Below are 24,990 nucleotides of genomic sequence, written 5' to 3'. Positions count from 1 at the left end.
GCTACATAAGTGGGTGTAACTGGTAGGATCCGATACGATGCCAAACGCACCGCTCTGGGCTCTAACAGTCATGCTCAATTTCTGCTGCAATTTCACCCAAGGAACAAGAGATTTTGGCTTGATTTGAAGTAATTATATATAAATATTTTATATTCACATAACTGCAGAACAATATGGGACATTTTCCAGAAGCATATTGCGAGACTCACATATTCACATATACAAAGTGACACAGAGAGGAATTTTTATCGTTTCCATGATAGCTTTATTCTTTGAAACTACAGTTGAGTGGTAAAAATACCTATTTTGAACAACAAGGGCAATAAATGTACATGTACATGTACACGCGTGCACACACACACACACACACACACACACACACACACACACACACACACACACACACACACACACACACACACACACACACACACACACACACACACACACACACACACACACACACACACACAACACACACACACACACACACACACACACACAGTGACAAGGTTGGGCGTATACATCACAGTGAGTATATTCAGAGAGGCACGCTTTAAAATAAGTGAATCTTTTATCAACTTTTTCTAAAGATGACAGCAGTTTTTGTTGTTGCCCACATTCAATAAAACAGCATTTTCTAAAAGGTCCTCAGTTCTAGGACTTCAGATGAGTCATTGTCATGCAGAGAGAGCCCTACTTTGAAAAACAGGCCTCTTGAAAACTCTTATTTTGACAACAAAATGTGTTATACCATCACGATGGAATGGCAAACAGTAACTATTGTCATGCAGCAGTTTGTGCATGCGGTAAGGCATTCAACTTAGAAACTCAAGTTAATACAACAAACACCTATCCTCAGCTAAATATACTGTGGATTTCAGTGTAAAACCCAAACATCTTTGCAGTTGTTCTCAAACCCACAGATATTTAAGATAAAGAATAATGCATGTATTCTGATGGATCGTATATTTGTATATCTAGGAGACACATTCGAAAGGCTCCTGGGGGGCATAGGCTATGCATCAATTTTGGAAACGCAAACCCTCATGATACAACGTGACCTTGAACCGACAAATTGTTATGTAACAGCTATAGGTTATTGCTGGTGAGTAATAGCTTACATCCGAGCTAATTGTTCATTTATTTATTGTTCATAGTGCCATTATTATAATACCCCGAAAACATTTAGAAAAACAGATACAAAGGAAATAGTTTGTCATGTTTTAAAATATGTTGATTCCCTTAACTACAGGGACTTAGATGAAACGATTGATGCCACTCTCATGTCTGTATGCTACATGTAAAGCTACAGCCAGCAGCCTGCTAGCTTAACTTAGCATACCCTTTTAACTTTGGACAGAGCAGGGCTGGCTGCTTTCCCTTACATTTTTATGGTAAGCTAAATGGAAATTTATAAGGAAAGGGCAAGATACCAGTAGACTAATTTGCACCAAAAAAAACATGTGTTAAGGTTAAGCAATGTTCTGAGTTCTATAAAGCACAACTGCTAGCATACAGGTAAAGGATAAAAAAACAGCTAGCTATGTTGTATTTGACATTACTAGCTACCAATGCTAATAAATAACTTCAGCCCCATTAATCAATATGTTTATATTAAACATGACTACTTGTTGTATTTTAACCTCTCAGATAGAGTATGCTAAACTACGCTATTTCAGATTGTATTGCTGTTGAGGAAATTCAGGGTGAGTCCTGCTGAAGGGAGGAACTGATCATTTAGAGTTTATCTTCTTAATACATGTGATGAATACTCAGTACCCCTTGCAGGATCATTTGATGACTACACTCCAGTGGGCTGGACTTAGGGTTCAAAAGCATTGTGAATCTAGCTAACAGTGCACGGGTCATCCTTGCAAGGCTTGAAATCCCCTTGCAGCAGCAAGATCATGACCGCCTTGGTCAGGTAGCTGGAGGTGCCTCTCTTTCCCATTGGTTGTGTGTTGTAGAACGCCTCCATGTCATCCTGACAGAGGCAGAATAAAAAGGGTTTCAAAAATGGTAAAAATTGCTCATAAGCGTTACATTAAAATGCCATAATAAGCCATAATACATATCTTTAATAGTTGTTTTTTAAAATGAGTTTTTTCTCACACTCAGCCCAAAAGGTTTTCTGGGTTTATTGCTATCTATATTCTGATGTTTTATCTTTTTTTTTAAATTTATAACCTGATTAACATAAAACATTTTCTGTCTGTTGATACTATTTTTCTGATTTATGGAGTTAGATTTGAAATTCCCTCTTTAAAACCCTTTGACTCGAACATGTCGACAAAATGAAAAAAATATTTTGAACCTCAAAATAATTGTGTGGCTGACATTCAGGTCGTTTTCAAATGAGAACATTTTATAATATCTGCACCTGCCTATGAGGCAAGCCACTTTACCTTTTTCTCCATGCCTTCAAAGCGGCTGCAATCCTTCTGGTAATCATTAAAGGCTTCCTTCACCAGACCGTCCAGATCCAACTTGTCAGCAAACTCCAGCTCCGGATTCCTCTCCAGAACTACGGACACCACCATCAGCAACTGCTCATGGAGACAAAAAAAGGCTGTCACAGACCGGAGAAAGTATTCTCTTTTCTTCACTTAAAAAACAAAAACAAGGAATCCTAAAGTCAATCTTAAAGGGGTCATATTATATTTTTGGAGGTTTTCCCTTTCCAGTAGTGTGTTATGGCGCGTTTCCACTACAGCGCGGAGCACGGTTTAAGAGGGCTGTGACGTCAGCGGCCCGTTTTTGGTTGCGTTTCCACTTGGCCTAGTACCGGCCGGCGGGTCCTAATTCACAGTTTTTCTGGCCTCATAAAATCGGGGGTCTAGGGCCAGAGACAACGAGGCTGAGTCGGGCTGAGTATGCTAAACTAGAGAGAGAATCGCTGGCAAGGGGGCTACAACTACAACAAGATGGACATATTTGACCGTGATTTAATTGTAATACACGTTTCAAAATGATGCCGAAGTAACAACATACTGATACCGGTTAGTAAAAACCATGAATTAATGCTTTGACAAGTCTGCAGACAGACGGCAGGCGAAAAACCTTTTAAAATGCGTGTTTTCTAAATGGAGATTGGCTAAGCTAACGCAGTATATGCTCCGACCGTCCACACTCACAACAACGGCCTATACAGACATAAATAAAGCAGCGACTGTATTCACCATGACACAGACAGTCTGTGGTTTGTACTTGTTTAACTTTTGTCTAGTTTCTGAACATATATGAGGAGCTGTGAGCTCTGAGTGCTAACAGCTAACGGCTGTGTTGTTTTTCTGGGGTTCTCATTGAAGATGACGTCACGGCTCCGCCTACACTGCGTTACTATAGATACTACCCCAGTTCCTAAACTGTAATGGAAATGCGCCATAAAGTGAGCCAGTCCTAACGAGGCCTAGCCATACCGAGCGAGGCCGAGCGAGGCCGTGTAGTGGAAACGCGCCATTATATAGGTTTTTGTGCACGTAAATGGTTTGCAAAGCCTAAAATCCCAGAGGGACTTTCTATCCCACACACTCCTATGTTACTTCCGTAACATAGTGACATCGCTATGTAACACTTGCACTTCTATTGGCTAGCGTTCCAACACAATCTACCTGACAGGCGGGATATCTCTCAGCGGTTAACCAATCACAACACAGCCGGCCAGTTTACTAATCAGAGCAATGGGCTCTGGTTTCAGACAGAGGATTAAAAAGTTGCTGCAGCTAAAGCAGTATGAAAAAAATAAAGAGCTTTTTGAACATTAAAGCATGTAAACATGTCACAGTGCAAGCAGAAAAGATCAAATATGAACCTGAAATTATAATGGGCCCCTTTAAAACATACGACAGCCAGTAGAGAACATGGAGTCACCTAGTATCCTTGCTGCTTGATTGTTAACTAGCTTATGCTGCTAGCTTATACAGAGATATGTGATCAATGCCAGATAATAAGAGCAAAGTAAATGTCATGTTGAGAATAAATCTATGTAATTAGATGTACGTAAGCTGCAAGTATTTGGTTCCATCTGTGCATTTTGGTGGTGTTTTGTGGTTACCTCTACAATGATTTGTCTGTACTCGGGCAGGACGATGTTCTTCAATGTGTCCTCCACCAGAAGGGAGAAGTTCATCTCATACATCGTCATGTCGGACAAAGTCGGTTGCTGCAGACAAAAAAAAAAAAAAAGGTTTCAAGTGAGCGTGAAGAGATATGTCAGCTGCTCGATGCTGTAATTTATGATCGTTGTGTGGATGTGACCGGTATAACATTAGCACAGAGCTGTTATAATTATTCTTTTTAATTATTTGGTCCTGATTAAAGTGTCACACTGAATCATCTGACTCCATCACTAGGGGGATCATAACACATCAGGTATGGAATAAATCTGCAGATAGAACTTCCTTTCAAAATGAGTGCAAACTTTGCTTTAGACGGCAGTTTTTAATCAAATCTGTCTTAAGCTAAGGTTCAATTCTGCCCCGATTTCTTCTGTATCATATCCATATAGGTAGAAAAAGGTATTTAGGACTTATCAATAAATGTCTATTAAAGCAAGATCATTTGTGACTTAAAAAGAAAAAAAACCCGTGCCTGTTTGGGATACCTTCGTGCTGTTGTGTCTTGGTTTTCTCAGTGAGTCTATGAACACGATTGTAGGTACGCATCATTAGCTGCTTCATAAGCTGCAAAAGTTACCATGAAAATGTTATGGCCTCAATAAATTGAAAGCCCTATTAATTGTGTCTGCCCCAAGTTTATTGAATGTTTGGAACAAAGTCGTAGTTCAGACAGGCCGACACACATGAAGATGTCCTTATTGGAAGGGCGGACTGTTCAGATAAATGTGAAATTAGTTAAACACAAAAATACTAGTTACTAGTATTAATACTAGTTTAAGGAAAATGTATAGGGAAAGGTAAATATACCAGTAGATGACAAAATGCCACATTTAAAGGTCCCCTATTATACTGTGTTTCATCAATATATTATAGGTCTCAGATATATACAAAACATGTCTCTGAAGTGTTTGGCTCCGAATACCAAACAGATCATGCATTGTAACATCCCATAATCCCCTCTGTTTCAGCCCTGTTTCAAAAGTGCTGATTCTCTGTCTGTTACTCTAGATGAAAATAAGGAGCCATAAGGAGTTTATCTGATCAGCTCATTTTCAGACAGGTTTTTATATAAATGGATCAGGACAAAAAGTGAGAGAATCTTTTTTCCTGAAACTTTCAGAATCTCTTTAGACAGAGGGGTTTATGTATAAAAGACGTGAAAAAGTGGATTTTGCATAATAGGTGACCTTTAACAACAGCTAGCATACAGGTAAATGATAAAAGCTAGCTAGTTACGGTTTGTGGCAATGTTAGCTAACTATTTGACATGACTAGCCACCAATAGAAATAGTTGCTGTTAGTGGAAAAATTATCGCTGTTGTGTGGATTTTGATAAGCACCTATTTGTGCTTTTACAGCTTAGCGCAGGAGCTAATCGAAACACTTTGTCCGGACTGTGACAGGAGCTAAACTAAATCCAAATCCAAAAAGAAGAATATAACTAGTATTAGCACTTGATGGGCGGCACTGTATTCCCTCAGAACCACGTGCCAAGTGTAATGTTGATAGGTCCAAAGGTTGACAAGATAATCTAGACTCACATGTATACACACAGAGATGTCCGTCATGACATTAGGAATGCAGTGAGCAGGTGATTAAAGTGAAAGGAACCCAGACAAAGCATATTATCTCGCTAATTACACGGCTACTTACTGAATAAATCAATAACTCAACACAACATATTGATTTAAACTTTGCTTTGTTGTCTGTTCTACTGAAAAGCAACGGTTTGAGCTGCCTCAACAGCAATGTAACTTAAAATGAAGGCAGCACTGTTCAAGGTTTTCTGCATTGTAACTTTCAATTGATTTGTAATTTCCATTTACCAGTCTTTAAATACTGCCAATGGTGTGTTCCCTTTGGTGTTTACTTCCTGAGTTCCTGTCTGGTTTCTTCTGCTGTTTTCCGTCTTCCCATTCTCTGCGTCTTTTAACCTCTCTCCTTCACTTGCGCTGTTTTCTTGTTCTGGTTTCTTTGTCTTAACAGGGACAGTGAAGCCATTATGAATCCAAAGTATTCTCCTCTTAAAAAATGATTAATTCAAAAAGTATTTAATGGTGTTTACTCATCGAGGAAAAATAATGACTGTTATTTTGGCCACAGCTGATCATTACTTGAACGGACTTCTTTCTGCATATTGATATGACTGCACATAATCCCTTGATTAGAGCATTTGAAAAGGGCGGACCACTGGATGTACAAACTGACCTATTAGAAACCAATATTCAACTAAGCTGTGTAATCAAGTCTGATGCCAAACCGTAGCTGATTGTATAGCAGCCCACATTGCACAGTGTCTCCTTTACGCCTCATTGGTCAGTATTTAGTTAGTAATCCTCCAGAGATGGAGTATTTATCCTGCAGTGTCAGAGGAGGCAGGTACCTGTGGGAGGTAAGTCCCTGCCACCATGAAGCCATTGGAGGTCCTCTCGAGGATCTGCCACACACGATCATAGAAGCCCAGAGGGGTCCTGTTCAGAGAGCCATCGATCTGACGCCTGTTCAGCCAAGACCTGAGGCCAAAACAAGGGTGGAACTGTTGAATTGACTTAGGGACTAAGGGAATATAATGTTAATAGCCGCTAGTCTAGAGGAAATTGTCTATAAGTAAATGTTTGAAAGATAAGATGAGATAACAGTTTAATAATTCTCATGGGGAAATTGGGTTTTGTGGCGGCAGCAGATGATAAGATATGGATGTAGACATGAGAGAAGATAAAATAATCAAAACAATAAAAGATTATACAACAAGTAAATGCATTAAGATAACGGCACTGCGTCTAAAAATATGTTTACCTGCCGGTTTGCTGAGGCTGCAAGACGTCCAGTAAGAGCTGCTTGATGTCACTTGGGGAGAGCTGGTAGATGTCCTGGGGCGGCATGTCCCCCGCCCCGATCTTCAGCTCATGTTTCATGGCCTGAACAATCCATCTGGAAATCCACAGCACAAATAAACATAAACACGAGCAGGCTTTTAAACACCATATCATTTAACTCTATAAACTACTCTAGGAACTACATTTGGTTTGTCTAAATTCTACAGTGTATCTAGCAACACTACTTCCAACATATGCTCAACACAAGTTTCGATTTTTCCTGACAGTATCTTAGCACCAACTATGCCTGGAGAAATGTGTTAAAACTCAGGGGCTTTCATCCATTTACACCTCTAAATTGAGTCTCAGTCAACATCCAGGAGTACTGCAGTGTGGTTAATTTGAAGCATAGATAGAAGATAGATTTTTTAGAGACAGGCAATCGTGATGTTTGGAGCAGATCAAATAAAAAAAGGAAAAACAGCTGCAGCCTCAAATGAGGGCAATGGTCTCGAATTACTTCAGGATGTATTGAGTTACCTGAAAACCAAGTTAGGAGAATTACAGCAAAGAATACATGACCACATTTGAAAGAGATCTCAGAGCACTATTACAACCATCTACTTTCTACATTTTTGTCTTAAATAATTCCAATATCCACCACTGATGAAGAAAGCTAAGAACAAAGAAGAAGAGAATGGAAACCTTTTGATGCAGCCGCATTGCACATTTCCATATGTGAAATTCAAATATGGATACAAAATGTCCTCCTTTTCAAAATTCTTATTCAGTTCAATCTTATGTTATGTATTATACTTTCTTATCTTTATTTTTGTATTGTTTATCAAGTGTGTTTTATTTTTCACCATTTTTTCCACTAATCGTGTCATTCTTTCCCTGTTTTTATGCTCACTTTATGAAACATTTCCATTATAATAAGTCAGTTTATTCTGCATGTATGGTATTAAAGGTGTTTTATAAATAAAGTGTATTATTATTACCCGATTCTAATCTTGAGCATGCCGCTGAACAACTCTGGGTTGTTGGAGATGATCCATCCGATATGGATGACCAGCTCCTGCTGAAGAACGGCCTCTCGCTCCCCCCCATGAGGGGAGCACTTGCTGTAGATGATGCCCTGGATCACCCCCGGCGATAGTGGGTTGGAGATCACCTCCTCCTCATGCCCGAACAGGCCGAGGGTCACCTGGTAAACACAGGCATTATCACACACACGCACACGCACAGAGGCAAAGAGCATATACCAAACCCTCATACAGTTAGAAAGTTCTCTGTTGCAGAATAATACTTGTGTGTAACATCTCTAAGCTTTTGTGACTTTGTGTGAATGTTTCAGTGCACGTGTATGTGCATGCGTTGTCAGCCACGTGCGCACTCCTCCAAGGTGCAATTCCTCCAAGTATCTTTGTTCTATCACTCTGAAATTGGCCTCCTCTCGCAGAGTCCCATAAAAGTGAGTCAGAAAAAAATACAGATCTCAAGATTACCCTTTTGTATTTTGCTTCTTCTGAAAGCCATCTCATGAAAATTACACGTAGCCAATCTTCCTGATGGGAGAACACACTTTTATCCTTGCCTTCTGCTGATGAAACCCGGCACTTTGAAGATGTATCATTCATCTTTACATCAAAACTGATTGTAACTGAGCAAAGTACAGCCTGCAGCTGGAAATGAAGTTCGGAAAAAATGACAGAGGGGACATTCATTGTGGAATCGTACCGTTGCCGAGAAATATAATCAAAGCTAGAGTCAGAATTGACTTAAATGGGGTGGTGCCTCTGATTTCCTCCAACTGAGCTGTTATTGTAAGGACACAGAGAGGAACGCAGCCTTCTCAAATTTTAAATCAGCTTTTCCAATCATGTTGAAAGGAGCATTCCCTCCGGTAGGCAATCTATATGCAGATTCACACCTTGAGCTACTTCAGCATAATGAAATGCCTAAAACTGCTCAGAAGGGTAAAAATTAGGCGAGATAACTGACACTCTCGAGTGGAGGCTAATCTCTGAGTAACACTTGACAGGAAATAATGCACCGGCTCTCATCGAGCGCGAGGGAGTGGCGTCGGACAAATTCCCAGGTCACAATATATCAGTCGGCACATTGAGTGCGTCTAGACACGTGGACACGGGGCATATTAGGATTCTGTGCTGGTCACACTGCAGCCTTGCTACAATTACACACACAGATGGAGGTGAGTTGTGATGAGGGATGTGAGCATGCAGCTAGATTGAGTAATTCCCATTGGACGGCAGCATGAAAAGCTTATGATATTACCAATTTCTCTTCTTCTAATTAATCAGTGAACATTAAAATCATTGTGCCAACATGCCATTTTCCCATCAGAACCCAACATCATTTGTACAAAAGGGATTCAACTACTTAGGCTTACCTGCTTGCCATGCACTAAAACACTAGTAATACTGGGGGCAAGGCTGTCCACTAGCTTAGTTAAGAGACTGGCAGCAAGACGGACAACAGACCTAGTGGGCGAAAAGAAACAAGAACACTCTTTTCATCATGACAGATAGCAAGGAACAGCTAGGGCTTTAGCAAACTAATTATTGTTGTCCAGTTATGGGTTTAGGATTAGCATGACTTTATTTCAGCTTCGGTTGAGACTATCTTGTAGACTGTATGTGACTTTTACATTCTAAATTAGATCAATTGTCTTGTAAATATGGAGTATGTAAGAAAAAAACGACTCACTGGCCACTTTATTCGGTACACTTCAACTGCTTGTTAATGCAATTATCCAATTATCCAATCAGCCAAACAGGTGTCAGCAACTTAATGCAAGTAGACTGCATTATTTGTACTAATATTATATGCCTACGGGAGCTATATGAGGGTAGTTATCTTGACCAAGGACACATTGAATGCAGTGGCTGGGGTTGGAACCACCCACCGGTAGAGAGCCATTTACCCCATGAGCAACAGTAACTCTAGACATTGTCAAGACAACCAGCTGAACTTCAAAATAAGCTTCAGAATGGGGAGAAAAGGTGATTTAAGTGACTTCGAACATGGCATTTCTCAGGATCTACTGGGATTTACACGCATTACCACTACTAGGCTTTATGGAGAAAGTCGGTAGTTCTGGCCAAAAAAAAGCCTGGTTGATGGTAGAGGCCAGAGGAGAATAACCAGAATGGTTTTAAAGCTGACAGTAACTTAAATAAGCCCTGGTAACTACAGATTTTAGGGTTAGGGTCTCTGAACACACAACACATTGTTAGGATATAGCAGGATAAGACCACACCACTCCTATGAGCTAACAACAGGATACTGAGGCTACAATTGGAATGGGCACTCCAAAATGGACACGGATAATTGGAAAAAAGGTTGCTGGGTCTGAGCAGTCTCAATGTCTGCTTTGACATTCAGATGGAAGGGAATTTGATGTAAATAACAAAAAAGTACGGGTTGAGGATTGTTTAAATGTCACTGTCAAATGGCTACTTTTCGAAAGATGCGCATTGGCACAAAGCTCAAATAACCTTAAACTGATTTCTTGAACATGTCAATGAAATCCTTTGATTTAAATGTCACCAGATCTCAATCCAAAGGGCGCCGTTGGGATGTGTTCAAAACTGGAGATCTGATAATGGACATCTTTGCAGCAACTGTGTGATGCTATTGTGTCATCGCGGACTAAAATCTATAAACAATCTTTCCAGCACCTTGGTTATCTATACCTCAAACAATTAAGGCAGTTCTGTCAAACCCAGTACTGGCTATAGGTGTACCTCATAAAGTGACTAGTGAGTACAATGACTGCAGTGGCCAAACAAGATACTATTATTCAAACATTTGAATCAGTCATTAGAAAAATGTTAACATTTCACTAACAAGATAAAAAGGCTGCTTCCTTTTCTCATTGTAGCAGTTCAATGCCCCTGATTTAAAATCAACACATCCGAATAAAATTGGAAACATAACCTGCAAATTCGTTTTTTAATGAAACCTTACTGAGAGATAAATGTGTTGGTCCTAGTACTAATAAATGAATTTGTTCAAGTTATTGAACTCCCAAATAAATGACTAGCTTCCTAAACATTTTTTTAATGTTCACTAATTGCAGTTCAATATTCGCAAGAGTCACTACTACAGCCTTCAAACTGCCTCCTCTGGACTGCAGGATCCTCTGAAGGACAAAGCAGCACATGAACACTCATAGTCTTCAGATGGTAGCCCATACTGTACACACACACATTGAGTTGAAGCCATCCTCACAGAAGCAGTGAACAAATTAAATCATTTAATGAATGGGGTCATGAATACATTGAGTCGAAACACAACATCTTCTTATTATATGCTATTTTATAATACTCTTGTTTCGTGTGTGTGTGTGTGTGTGTGTGTGTGTGTGTGTGTGTGTGTGTGTGTGTGTGTGTGTGTGTGTGTGTGTGTGTGTGTGTTTATTCATTGCTCAAACCCAAGAAATACCTGAGGCACATCTTGAGCACGATGAATAGAAAAGCAACAAGCCTTAATGTTTAGAAGGCATGGAGTGGTGTCAATCTACTGATGCTTTGTTGGGGAACCCATTTCAAGCTTCACTTCCTGGCCCATGTTAGGTCAATGAGAAAGTAAATTGAACTGAGTATTGATGCCTTTTCCAGCAAGTTGGATATCAGCCTCAAGGCTTTTGTATTCACTTTATGGAATAATCTAATTTCTCTACGCTAAAATCCTATTCATTACTAAACTGCATAAAATAAAATAGTTGTCACAGGAAATAAATGTAGTGTAATGTTATATTGGCAAAAATTAAAACCATACCATGGACACAGAAATCACAGTCCAATATTGAAAACCATCCATTTGGTCAATTATAGTTAAATAAGGCCAGCAATATACAACAAAATGAAATCTTTGCAGCTTTGCTAAAGCAGAACCGTGGATTAATGTTTAACTACGTCTGCAAAGAATAAACGATTTTTGGCTTTGATTGTTGTTTTGTTTCCGTTTTCCAGCAGGTTTACGGAAAAACTACTGACTTGATTTTCATGAAACCTGTTGAAAGCCATTACATTTTGGATGGATTTGAATCACAAGGTGGACACATACATTATTTCTCACTTAAATATTGTTTGCTACTACCCAGAAATTGAGTATTTGTATGACTGGCTTTTTGAATCGTGGTTCCAAGCATATCCTAGCTTTAAGAAACCTGAATATTGAATCTGGGGTTATCCAAGAGAAACAGAAAACTCAATCTAGGCACCCACAAAACTGTGAGATGGCTTTGGAGACAAGCTAATGGCCTTACAGCGCCATATTCAAAAGCTAACTTCTATTTCATTTGGAGTATACAGCCAGCCTTAATGCATTGGGTGATGCTGCCATAACAACCCAGTCTCACGGCATTTCGTGTAATAGTCACAAAATTAAATTAATCTATTGATTCGTGTTCACCAATACGATTTCCCCTTTTTTTCGTGTCACACAGAACGATTTTAAAAGCAATGTATTTCTATTGGTAGTATGTTTGTGCCTGCACCACGTCTTTTTGTCCAGTTGGGTCTTGGAAGACCGGAAGCTGTGTGGCTCATGTAAAAACATGTTCTTACTCAATATCAAGCCACGATTATTGTTTTTATTTTAAATCGTATAATGTCGGACTTGTTTTGCCGTCCGCGAGGAAAAGAAATGGGGCACAGAGCCTCAGAATACTGAAATCTGTATTTTTTTAAATATTTTTTTCCTTCTAATTTGTTATTATTTACATTGCTTTTAAAATCGTTCTGTGTGACACAAAGAAAATGGGGAAATCGTGTTGGTGAACACGAATCAATAGATTAATTTTGTGACTATAACACGAAATGCCGTGAGACTGGGTTGGCCATAAGACAGAACAGAAACGACAGTCCGGCCTCTGTGATGGTTAATGGAGAGAAAGCAAACACCAACTACAAGCTCCTGTAGGCCTACAAATCTGAGGCAAAGTGCCTAGCTGCTAGCTTAGCCAAACTCATGACCGTGTGAGTGCTAGCCCTGATTGTGCTAAACTTGGTGGTTTAGCTAGAAATATCTTTAGCATTTGACAATTTAGCAAGGGGCTCTCGCCTACTGCATTACACCAACGGTTACCAGGGTTTCAACTGGTCATTTGATTGCAGATTGTGGGATTATTTGTACGCAATTGCCTGATTAAAGTTGAGTTCAGTCAGTGTTAACTGTTTTATTTGAAGGTTTTCATACATTTTTGGGACGTATTCTACAAATGTACAAATTGCTTTCATTATTTTATTTAGCCATTCAACTAAATTTAGGCTAACACATTTAGCTTACGTCTTTATTTCAGTTAAGTCATTAACATAAAGAAATGAAAGCATTTTTGAAATATTTCAATAAAAAAAAAAAATAAAAAATAAACCTATACAATATTCTTATTTCTGTCTCTGTAAAGCTCTGTTTGTTGGATCTGAGGAATCACAAAGTAGGAACGGCTGACCCTCACACAGATCTCAAGCTAGACAGCTAGCTAGCCAGCTAACCGGGAGTAAACATGCCGAGTCTTCAGTCCATCTCTTGCTGGACATTACCTGTTTCCCATGCACCAGTATTGTGGTGATGTGAGGAGCTATAGAGCTGGCAAACTTCTTGGTAATGGCAGCAGCATGGCGCACTACCAGCCTACAGTTTGGCCAGATTAAAGTGTCAACATAAAACAAGATTTTTGTGAGGACGCCAAACAGAGAAAACAACAGGTAAAGAGACAAGTTATTCGGGTTATGGGGACCTGAAACAACATAAACTGCAAACCCTAGCATTCATGTTTTTTTTAGATCTGCACACTTTGGTAATCCTCTATGCATTTGGACTCCATAATAAATCGACTAATGGCAATGAAACATTCATTTAAATGACAGACAGGAGGGACATTTGTGTATGTGTGTGTGAGAATATCAGACCAAAGCTTTCTGCTGCCAGCTCTTCTGTAGAGTCTCTCAAGTTCATCCGTCAGGTTCTCTAGAAGCAGAGAAATGTTTGCGTTCAGACATAAGATATTATATTCATAAGAACATATACTTATATGCAAATGTATCCTCCATTCTTGCATTTGTACTAAATGATTTTTCCAGAGACTTGGGATCTCAAAGAACAAACATGGCGTTGGACTGTGGTGGGCAGCTGGTTGCACTTATCTGAGCTGATGATTTGTAGAGAAGAACAAAATAAGTGAGAAAAAGGGCTAACAAGACTACTTCAACATGGTTTATACATTTTGCAGCACTAGCTACAGATGAGTTGGAAAATATTAACATTTTCTTGTTAGTTTCAAACAGGCTTAGTTCAAGCTACTGCTGCAAGCTAACAAGGAGTGACGCTTTTATTTAATTTATGATCAATATTACATCACTGTTCCTTTCAAACTACAGGGTTTCAGTTGTAAAAAATCTAAATTGTAAAAACTCTGATCCAGTCGGTAAAATAAAGATTAGGTGTGTTAATCCCTCACACTACAGGATCACTTGAGCAGATATCTGGAACAGTATAGCCTTTAATCGGAAATACTTGTGCGACTTGTGCAAAATCTTCCCAATTCATCTTTAGTGTTGGGCCAGTATATCTCACATTGCCTGTGTGTGTGTGTTTGTGTTTGTTTGTGTGTGTATCCTTACCATCTTTTGCAAGGTATGCCGGGCCTTCTCTCCTCAGAATGATGCTTGCAAGCTGAGCCTGACTGGCCAAGCAGTCGCAGTCCTGAAAAATGACACACACAAATGGGGAGACCCGTTACATCTACCAAAAATATACACTTTAAGAAGCAAAAACACTTAAATACCTTTTTTGCACACAGCTACATACATTTTCTGTAACACTAATAAGCCGTAATGAAACTTCCTTGTGCCTGAAATATAAAAAATAAAGCATTTTAGCATGCCATAGCAGATTGGGGTAAATTATTTATTAATTGCTTGAAATAATTTTAATAAATGTTTTATTATATTACATATATTACTTTAATCCTGACGCTATCATACTCTACTTAGATAATTAAAAACAGACTAAGAGAAGGACATTTAGAGTGTTCATTACAAAACAAATGTTTATTTGTGTGATGGAACCTCAAAAACACAGTAGTCTAAACATTACACATAACATTTTAAATGGCCTGTTGGGCTTACGATTTTCCTCCAAGAGGCTTTTTCGTGCGTCATACCATGCTTCATATGCCTTCTGAAGTTCTGACTTTGTTGGTCTAACCACAACCAAGGGCTCAATTTGAGCAACTTTGTACCAGGCACTATGGAACCATTTTGCCTGCACCAAAAATGAGACCCCTAACATTTTTTTTTTTTCACCAGTTCTAACAATCTACTTAAACTGCTTCTACTTCATCTGACATTACTGCTCAAATTACTACTACTATACTGTTTACCTGGGGATGGCAGCAGACAGTCTCCCCTCATACACGTCAAGTGCTCAGACACTTATTTTCACCTGTCACTCCGAATTGGGAGTGACAAAGACCTGATGGCCCGTGCAAACAATACCTGAAGTGTATTTATGGCTATGTATTACAGGCACAGCGCCAAGCTCAGGGAACACCGCTCAAGATTTACACATGGACAATTTTCTTATACATGAAGGATTTATTTATACATCTAATTTGTTTATTTTTTGTGTGATTGTATTGTCAACTTCATTATGGAAGCATAACAATTAAATAAATATAATTAAAACTTCCCACTAAATCTTATAAACTCACATGGAACTTCTGGATGATCTCATTGGTTGGCTTCTGCAGCCACTCCTCCACGTCGATCTCCGGCTGCTGCTCCAGGTCAGACACGTTGGGGGTGCTCATCTGTCTCTTCACTTTGGAGTGTTTTGGCAGCTCCAGCTCCTCAAAGCTCCTAAACTCTGGGATCCTATGCACACACAAGTATGCTATTAGTATAAAGACGGAACGGAAGATTCATATACACTTTTTCCATTTTGAAAATTCACAATTGAAGCAACAATCAAAACAATGCTGCCGTCATTCTGTTATTTTTTACTGATTTATTGATTCTAAACTCATCAAAAACCAAGGTGGGAAACATGCATGACTTGTTCGCTTTGTCGATTTCTTAATGGAAGCTTTTTCAAAGTATTCTGCTAGCAGATAAACTGACTTTACAACATAAAGACTAGAGGAAGGTCTTACTCTGCCTCGTTGACACGCAGGAAGTCCAACTGCTCCACCACAGCTCCAGATATCAGGGTCTATAAGGTCAATGAGAAAAAAGGACACATTAAGTGATTTGGAAAGGGATTATTAATATATTTACACTGTGATGAAATTCTTGGAGCAAAGAAACAAAACACAACGAGTATAAAGACTGATATCAGACACCAAAGATGTATTGGAAGTAATGGCCCGGAGAATTGACAAAGACATTTGCTAAGACACCGTAGTGACAGTGCCTCTGCCATAACCAACTGTGAGGATCCGTCCCCTAAACGGCTCCTTTTCCCACAGAGAGATGGTAATCAAACATTCCACCACAAAGACATTACCAGTTATGTGTCTTGCAGCGAAGTGGGATCCAGAAGACCTCGTTGAGATTAGGTTTACTCTCAGATACATAGCATGCTCAGTTCTGAGAATTTTGAAGGGGATGAGGAGAATGTTTGCAACCTCCTTTAGAAGGAGGAAAGGGGTCATGTCTTACACAGCTGATGAGAGAGCCTGAGAAAAACAGACCAACCCTAAGGCCAAATGCCTTCTGCATTACAGAAACAGAGTAATATACCAACAATAAACACATTTAAAGATTTGTAGAAGGTAATCATACTCATTTTGGAGCCAAAAACACAGAAGGTGATAACCTACAGCTATAAATCCCTGAGATTAGTTTTGTCAGCGGAGACAGGGTACAACACGTCCGTTTAAATAATGCACTTGCAGTAAAAAGGTGGAGCTCAGTCTACTGTTTAAAATGTATAAATATGTACAGCAGTGACAATTTACTCTCTAAAAGGAAAAGTTTTAGTATTTTAAAATCACATGTAGCCGTGTAGGAGCAAAGAGTGCAGTTTAATCTGACCTGCTCCTCGGGTCTAAATGTGATGTTAGCCTTTCCAACTGAAGTCGAAGACAAAAATAAGAGGAGAAGGAAAAGAGAAATACTGCTCCACATAACAATGAGGTCTGTGATGAAGAAGAGACTGTTTCAAAGCTGTAGGAGTTAGCTGTGAAGTGAATAGCAAATAAGCTAAGGCAAGGAAGAACTTTTTAGAGGGGAAAAAGAAGGAGGATATAAGGAAGTCTCTGCTGAACACCAAGTCGCAGTGGGAGGCAAGATAGGGCTAGAAACCCTCTCATAAGTTTGACAAAGCAGTAAAGTTATCAATGTGAAAATAATTCTAATCTACCTTGGCCTAATTTTTTATTTCTTTGCTTCCTTGAGTTGAAATCCTACAAGTTAAACAAATACAGTCCAAAACTAAGAAGTATGTGCTGAAAACTTTCCAATGAGTTCATCATCTTCAGATATGACATGAACAAGGCATCCAGCAACACAAAGTATGTGTAAGCAGTGCTACAATTCTACTCCGGTTTAACGGATATTAACTTATTTTGGACTCTTGTGGACAGTGAAGACAAGGGTTAGGGTTAGGGTTAAGGTGTGATAAGTGCATTAGTTAGCAATTAGTTGTCTATTTGCTCATCTAGGAGATACAGAGAAACACTTTCATTCATTCAGAGTCTTGTTTGGTTCTGCCTGATGAATGTAATTCTAATAAATACTCCGCTTGTAGTTCAGTTTTTGGTCTCCACCAGGAAATATCAGGCTCTTTAGCTGCTACTGTATATGCTCCGCTATGTTGATCAGTTAGTGGCATTGTCTTTCTATGATTTGGTTCTAGGCAGGTTCAGCTCTTCTGGTAGCAATCTTAAAGGTCTCCTATTATGCTATTTTTAGGCATATGGGTCTCAGATATATAAGAATATATAAAAACATGTCTATGATGTGTTTTGCTCAAAATACCAAACAGATCATGCATTTTAGACATCCCTCATATCCCTCTATTCCAGCCCTGTTAGAGAAACGCTGATTTTGGGTCCTTAGCTTGAAAAAAATGAAAAAGAGGAGGGGGAGCTAATGCCTACTCAGAATTCTACCAGCAGATACTGCTAAATTCTGCCATGTGTAAATGCCATATCATGTTCCAAACCACATTAAGGATTATTTCTGAAACAGTATGGAGCTCAAATGCTTTTTCTCTTGCGAGTTTACCACAAGTTGAGTTCCTTTTATTATTTCCTGCTTTTGTACACATACTCTCTCCAGTACAGGTTAGCTCTGAGTGTTAGCAATGCTTGCTAATGTAAACAAAGACCATATTATGTCCAAAACAGTCGGGCATTGTTTCTGATAGCGACGTTTCTGATAGGACCGTGGGTGTAAAGCCAGCCCACATTTCCAATATTATGTCATATCGGACGCAAATCTGGATCCGCTCCGTTGTTCCCCCGTGTTTAGAGATTTGGGTACGGAAGAAAAGAGAGAGGTTTTTGTTTTCTGACACTTTGTGAGTTCCCTGATACAACGGGGACACATATTTATGTATAAAAGACATACAAAAGTGCATTTTGCATGATACGTCCCCTTTAAGTCAGATTGTATAGAGTCCATGAGAAAATTACCCCACCTCTCACTTGGTTTATTAGGTGAGTAAACATTTAACTTATGTGTTTATGGTCTCAATGACTAGTTCCATATCTTCTTCGAAACAGCATGATGTTCAATTTGTACATTTTGGTACCATTTAGAGACAACTAAATGATAAACTAGCGATATGCCTTAGACATGGCAGCGTTCTAAGGAATAACGTTGAGAGGGTGCTAGGGTGTTGTTCAGTCTAGGAACTCTCCATGTTTCTGTCTTAAAATGTTGACCCTTTCACTTTGTATTTTCAGCTCATGTAGGTTGGCTGTAGCATTTCTGTCAGCTTAATATGACTTGCTTAGTGTTTAGTTTTTTTCTGAACTTGACCCTCATTATAAAAACCAAAAGGGCAAAGGCCAAAATGGCAACATGGGAAACTCACGGTCCACCAACCAATGGTCGATGTCTTCCATAACTTCTAGTACTTCCATTGTTAATAATGAAATATTGATTATAGAAGCTTCAAATACACATGTTGTTGTAATTGTATGGCCCTTCCACTGGCTTTGAAAGCAAGACTCAAGACCCATTTTGATGTGAATCTTCCTTTAACGTTTTTGTCGTCCTTTGTTTTAAGATGTGATTCATCATTCATTTTAAGTTCTTCCTACCTTCTGAGAGTGCAGTAACCCTGGAACCTGTCTTGACAGCTTCCCATTAATTAATCAGTTATACTGCTGAACTAAGTAGGCGGGTTTCATAGCAGCTGTGACTCCCTATGCATATATAATTCATGCCCTCATACCACAAATACGGAATCACCCAGTGATGTTAATGTGTTCAGTAATGCACGTTGGCACTGAGGTTTCTCTACAGTCATCTCCGCAGGCCAAATGTTACCCTGTAGGGAAAGATCTCTAATCTATGAATTCACCATTTAATTTGTTGTTGTCCCCTAAAGTCATTCCATATTCTTGGCAAGCCACAACAAGCTTAACCCTAATAGTTTCCATCTCCTTCTTTTATCCCTACAAGATTAATTCACTTTCACCTTTCCCAGGCAAACCAAAACAGTTTGCCATCCAAATTGAATCTGTCAGGCCAAGGTCAGAACACAGACAAACAATGGCACTGCTATTGATATAAGGAAAACCTTTCAGATTAAGGGCTGGACAACTTTCTCAAAACCATGTTATGTTTATGTTTAAAAATAACACAGGGTATATGCAAGTATGCACATGCTTCTTTTTGATGTGTACATAATCTTTTGAACTGAATCCACACACCTGAAGTCTGTCCACATGAACTTTGACCCCTCCGATTTCGCCTTTCTTGAATGAAGCCAGCATGTCCAGGACCGGGTTGAAGCGGCTTCCCCTGATGAGAAAGAAGGACTAATTTCCAAGAGTGCACAGAACAGTAAGGCCCCGTCCACACGGAGACGAAACGGGTGTTATCCGCTATAGTTCTTTATCGTATGGACGGTTCGTCCACACGAGGCCGTAACGGAATCGCGGAAACGGAGCCCTCAAACGATAACGCATCCCAAAGTGGGAAGGTCTGGTAACGTAACGCTTGCGGCACCGTGTGTACGTCCTAAACGATCATAGCCCCGCCTCTCCCCACCTCTCCTGCTCACCCCCGCGTCACCCACGTCATTGCTGATGCGTTTCGCCAACAACAACAATGTCGGATCACAGGGTTGCGTTCGTGCTCCAGACCAAGCCCCCAGAAAGTGCTCCGGACTCTGTGCCCAAAATTCGTAGTGTCCAAATGGCGGTACTGCAACTTCCGTGACGTCACCCGGGCCAGAAAGACTTTTTCCCATTGACTAACATGGGGAAAGAGACGTAAATCAGCGGATACTTTTTTTTAAACTAAATAAACTACCCAGTATGAACTATTTTATGGCCCTTATTAGAATCATTAACCTGTTAAGCCCTGAGCCTGTTTTTCAGGTCTCAGGCTCGAAAATGACATTCCCAGAACAAATGACCATATCTTCCCTTCTAAAAGGGGTAAATTAATAATCTTTGTTCTCAAAGTAATGATAAACCTGTGAGTTGGATGTAGAAAAGTCAGAATCAATATAGATGTTTTTTATTTTAAACAAAATTCAGATTGAACATAGTAAAAAACTGTAAATTATAGTGTCCGTCCAAAGATTCTTTTTTACTTATAGTGAAAACTACCCTTGGATGATGGGTTAGTAGACTAAAAGCTTTAGGAATCCAAAGTACAACATATAATAAGTACCCTGTATCAAGATTGATACAAAACAATTGACATTTGACCTTTTTAGAGAGGTTTAGCAAAAATAAACCACTTCTGGGGTCATATGGGTGGATTTTCCATATCTCTGGCCCCCCTATACTCTAGCTTTGACATCTGGAAACGGAAAAGCAGTTTTATTGCTTATGGATTATCAGAAATCATTTAAATGGGACACAGACACATTGGATTAACCTATGGATTAACTTCAGCAGCGTTTTTATCGTTTTAATGCCATTGAAGACCACTTTTGACCAGACTACGACACAGGTAAGCCATGTTAGCGTTTTTAGCTACCTAGCGCCACATGTTTTGATGTCTGTTTTTGTTTATAAAGTCGCGAGTTCGTATCATTGAGTGATAATGTATGTACCCATCAATTCTGTGTCACCTCACGATGTGAATCGATGTGTTGGATGTGCAGAAAAGATAAATAATAAGGTTTTGTGAGTGATTTTCGGTGCAGTAATCTGTTAGCATTTTTCGCTCGTTGCTGATTCAGAGGCTCAGCATTAGCATTGTGGGTTTTATTTAAAAAAAAAAAAAAAAAAATGATCAGTTCGATGAGTTTCTTCCTGTTACATGGATATAAAACATTCATAGTTTATCAAATGAACATGCCCTCAGACACTGTTTCCTGCAAGATGTTGCGGGAGGGCCCCGGTACCGGGGTCTCTCGGGCTAAACAGGTTAAGTCCTTAAAGTTGTAAAATGCACTAAAAGCCAAATCTAGATTTATTTTCTCTCTCCATTCATTCTAGTGAGCCGAGAGTGGGCGCTCGGGGGGCGGGGCCTAAGGGGTGCATGCTATATGACTGCACATACGGGTTCTTCTGCTCTGACAGCCAGGCATGACGGGTAATCTGTGATGTTTCGCTCTCTCAATAGTTGGGCCATTTTGCCTTCATGCGCCAATGAGCAACTCTCATAGGAATGAACGAGGCCCCGCCTCCCACGCTGTATCCAGTTCTTATTATACATCCATGCTCCAGACGCTACTGACCATGCTACAGATGTTAGTGCAAAATCTACAGCTCCTCTACCACAACCATCAGCAACAAGTGGACATGGAGAACTACATGAACTACATGTTGCTAAATCCACCGCAGAGAATAACCAGAAGGGCAACCAGGCAACCATGGCAACCATGCTCGGGGGGTCTTCTTCGCTGCTTTTGGTGTATTTTGTGGCGGAAGTACAGCGCCACTTACAGGCCCGGCATATGTACTACAGCGCCTCCAGCAGGTCGAGCGGTCTCGTGTGGACGGACACGTTTCTTGAGCCGATTCCGTGTGGACGGAATACTTTTTTGATATCGACATCGGTTCGTTTTCATTTTCGTCTCTGTGTGGACGGGGCCTGAATCTGTCCCATTGAGACGCAAAACATCTGAGCTAACGATTATATTCCATGTACAGAACAGAACACATGTAAACACACATCATTAGAGTAGTTCCATCTGAAATGTCTCTCAATGAACCAGCACATTTTACCCAGATCCTGATAGCTTTATCTGCTCTGATGTCTCCTCCTATACAGGTCATCCTCCCGATCAATAGCAAAATAATGACTATTGAGTTGCTTCTTTGAGAGCCCGTTGACTTATTCCATATACTGCAGTGTGGCTGTTTAAGCGCTTGTAACACATTTAAAATATGGCTTTCTCGATAATGGTCAATACTGCTGTAATCAGCCCACCAGCCAGGCTATAGTGATATAAATGAGAAACATTATCGCCCAATCAGCAAGCAAATACAGTTGCACCTTCCTGCTATGAAGAGTAATAGTGCACATGGGAGGGAGGAAAACAGTTAGATTTAAGAAAATGAAGCAAACGGCCTTATTGGGAGTCATGGCATTTTGTTGTCAGTATCAGATGGAAAGAGAGAGACAGAGAAGGGTGTGTTGGGAGATAGGTGGAGGAAGAATGCCATAAGAAAGCTATCAGAGGAAAAGAAAAAAAGGATAAAAAAAATATTTTGAAGTTTATATTACTTGATGTTATCCTCACGGATGAGAACCAGGAAGAGAGGACGTCCCTGCATCTTCCAGCACTGTTTGATGAACTGCAGGGCGTTCTGCAGACACAAACACACAGACAAGTACACACAGACAAAAACACACACAGACAAAAACATACACAGACGTTAGGATATCAGATAGGTATAGGCTAACATCCTACCGTTCTAAAGATTGGAGCTTCCATTGTTTCTGAGCAGAAACTGAATCAGAGCAAAGTAAAACCTCCTCAACTGTCAAACTCATCAAGTTTAGAATGATATGTTTTTGATTATGAAGATGAAATTATGTAAACGGTCTTGTATCTTTATACATTTTTTTAAAGTACAGTATATTGTGTATCTACATTTATAGGAATTTTATTTGGAATACAAATTCTGAAGTTATGATTTATTTATTTATAAGTCAGTAGTAAGGACCAACATCTTTTATATTATGAGACTTTAAATGTGTTTCGATCTAAATTAAATAATGATTTTTTTCAGATTTTTCCCTACATATGTTATTACCTTTGCTGCATCAGATTAAGCTCGACTAAAGGGATACAGGATCTGATCAAACAAGAGAGTAAGGAACTAGGTTATTTATCTTAACTATACTGTATATATATATATATATATATATATATGTGTATATATATATATACACACAGTATGGTGTATGTATATATATATATATATATACATACATACACCATACAATCAGGGGTTGAACTGGGGGAATCAGGGAGTTGTATAGCCTTATATGACAGAACAACACAAGATACATGTTTTAATAAGATATAGACATGTATAAAACATATATGCAGATTCTTAAATGTATATATTTGTTATATAAAAGGGGCCCTATTATGCTAATGTTCAGGTTTATATTTGTATTTTGTGCCTCTACTGTGACATGTTTATATACTTTAATGATCAAAAAGGTGCTCTAACACATAGCAACATTGACCCACTGGAAGTTGTTCAACATTGTATGATAGTAATTAGTGACAAAAATGTACAGAGACATAAGCAAACTAGATCATCAATCTATACATCTAGAGCTTGAATCAGGCCAGGACTCACGGGGACGTCCCATTTCTGTCCAATATGCACATTTCATTACCTATTACTCCGCCCTGCCACTTTTTAATGAATGTACTTGAGGTACACTTGATGTATTATAAGTGTAGGGAAAAATGGGACACAATTAGATAACTACGTCAAAGGTAAGATATGACCTTAAAGTATATTTACCTTTTCTATGGGTATATGTAGAACAGGTACGCGATCAAACCATATCGGCTCATTTTCAGTCTTTTCATAAATGTCAAGCTGCATCTCTTAGGAGCAGACAGGCTGAATATATCTCTGTTATTAAAGTTCTTCGGAGCACATAATAAGCTGTGGAGTCATGGCAACAATAAATAAGTGTGACCTGGGCTTACCTTAATGTCATCAATCAGCAGCATAACATCTTGGGACAAGTAAAAGTCACTTAGATCAAACACTATTGGGTAGCACACCACCGTCTTGCCCAGGATACGATAAATCTGGAGACACACACACACACACACACACACACACACACACACACACACACACACACACACACACACACACACACACACACACACACACACACACACACACACACACACACACACACACACACACACACACACCACACACACACACCACACACACACACACACACACACACACACACACACACACACACACACACACACACACACACACACACACACACACACACACACACACACACACACACACACACACACACACACACACACACAGTATTGCATTAGAAGACGGATGGCTCACAAGTAGCCACGTATACATTATTCCGGGTAGTGTATAAAACAAGCCATCAATCCTAAAATAGAGTGGACACACAGAAGCTGCACAACCGCTCCTGAAAACACACATAGTACATAGTACACAACTGTATAAAAAACCCTTTTCACACATACAGATTGTTGCAGCGGCACACACCAAGACACTGATGATGATAACGCCCTCTGGCAGTCTGCCATCTTCCCCATAAATGTCCCATTATAATATTGTCTTAGCAATGCGTTGGGAGCCATAATACATTTGTTCGACAGTGTCTTTGTTGGAAAAA

At 39.5% G+C, this 24,990-nt stretch overlaps 1 protein-coding gene across 4 annotated transcripts in view; it reads right to left on the bottom strand.

The window, feature by feature from the left end:
- Positions 1–433: 433 nt before the first annotated feature.
- phkb (phosphorylase kinase, beta) overlaps positions 434–24,990 on the bottom strand; it is a 155,487-nt gene continuing 130,930 nt past the window's right edge. For 3 of the 4 annotated variants that reach the window (XM_034132728.1, XM_034132727.1, XM_034132729.1), the window contains 14 exons: positions 24,290–24,394; positions 22,837–22,919; positions 19,857–19,947; positions 16,122–16,180; positions 15,681–15,843; positions 14,590–14,671; positions 13,879–13,936; positions 9,351–9,441; positions 7,939–8,144; positions 6,918–7,052; positions 6,505–6,634; positions 4,058–4,165; positions 2,409–2,549; positions 434–1,987 (listed from right to left, as the gene is read on the bottom strand). In XM_034132728.1, the coding sequence (XP_033988619.1) occupies positions 1,850–1,987; positions 2,409–2,549; positions 4,058–4,165; positions 6,505–6,634; positions 6,918–7,052; positions 7,939–8,144; positions 9,351–9,441; positions 13,879–13,936; positions 14,590–14,671; positions 15,681–15,843; positions 16,122–16,180; positions 19,857–19,947; positions 22,837–22,919; positions 24,290–24,394 (1,590 nt within the window). In that variant the 3' untranslated portion in view covers positions 434–1,849. Of the gene's footprint in view, positions 1,988–2,408; positions 2,550–4,057; positions 4,166–6,504; positions 6,635–6,917; positions 7,053–7,938; positions 8,145–9,350; positions 9,442–13,509; positions 13,601–13,878; positions 13,937–14,589; positions 14,672–15,680; positions 15,844–16,121; positions 16,181–19,856; positions 19,948–22,836; positions 22,920–24,289; positions 24,395–24,990 lie in introns of all 4 variants that reach the window. The other variant, XM_034132730.1, reaches the window with a different exon arrangement.

The sequence above is a fragment of the Trematomus bernacchii genome, unplaced genomic scaffold (genome assembly GCF_902827165.1).
Source record: "Trematomus bernacchii unplaced genomic scaffold, fTreBer1.1, whole genome shotgun sequence".
NCBI lineage: Eukaryota > Metazoa > Chordata > Actinopteri > Perciformes > Nototheniidae > Trematomus > Trematomus bernacchii.
Note: the sequence above shows the minus strand (reverse complement) of the source record. Positions and strands in the feature narration are given on the sequence as shown.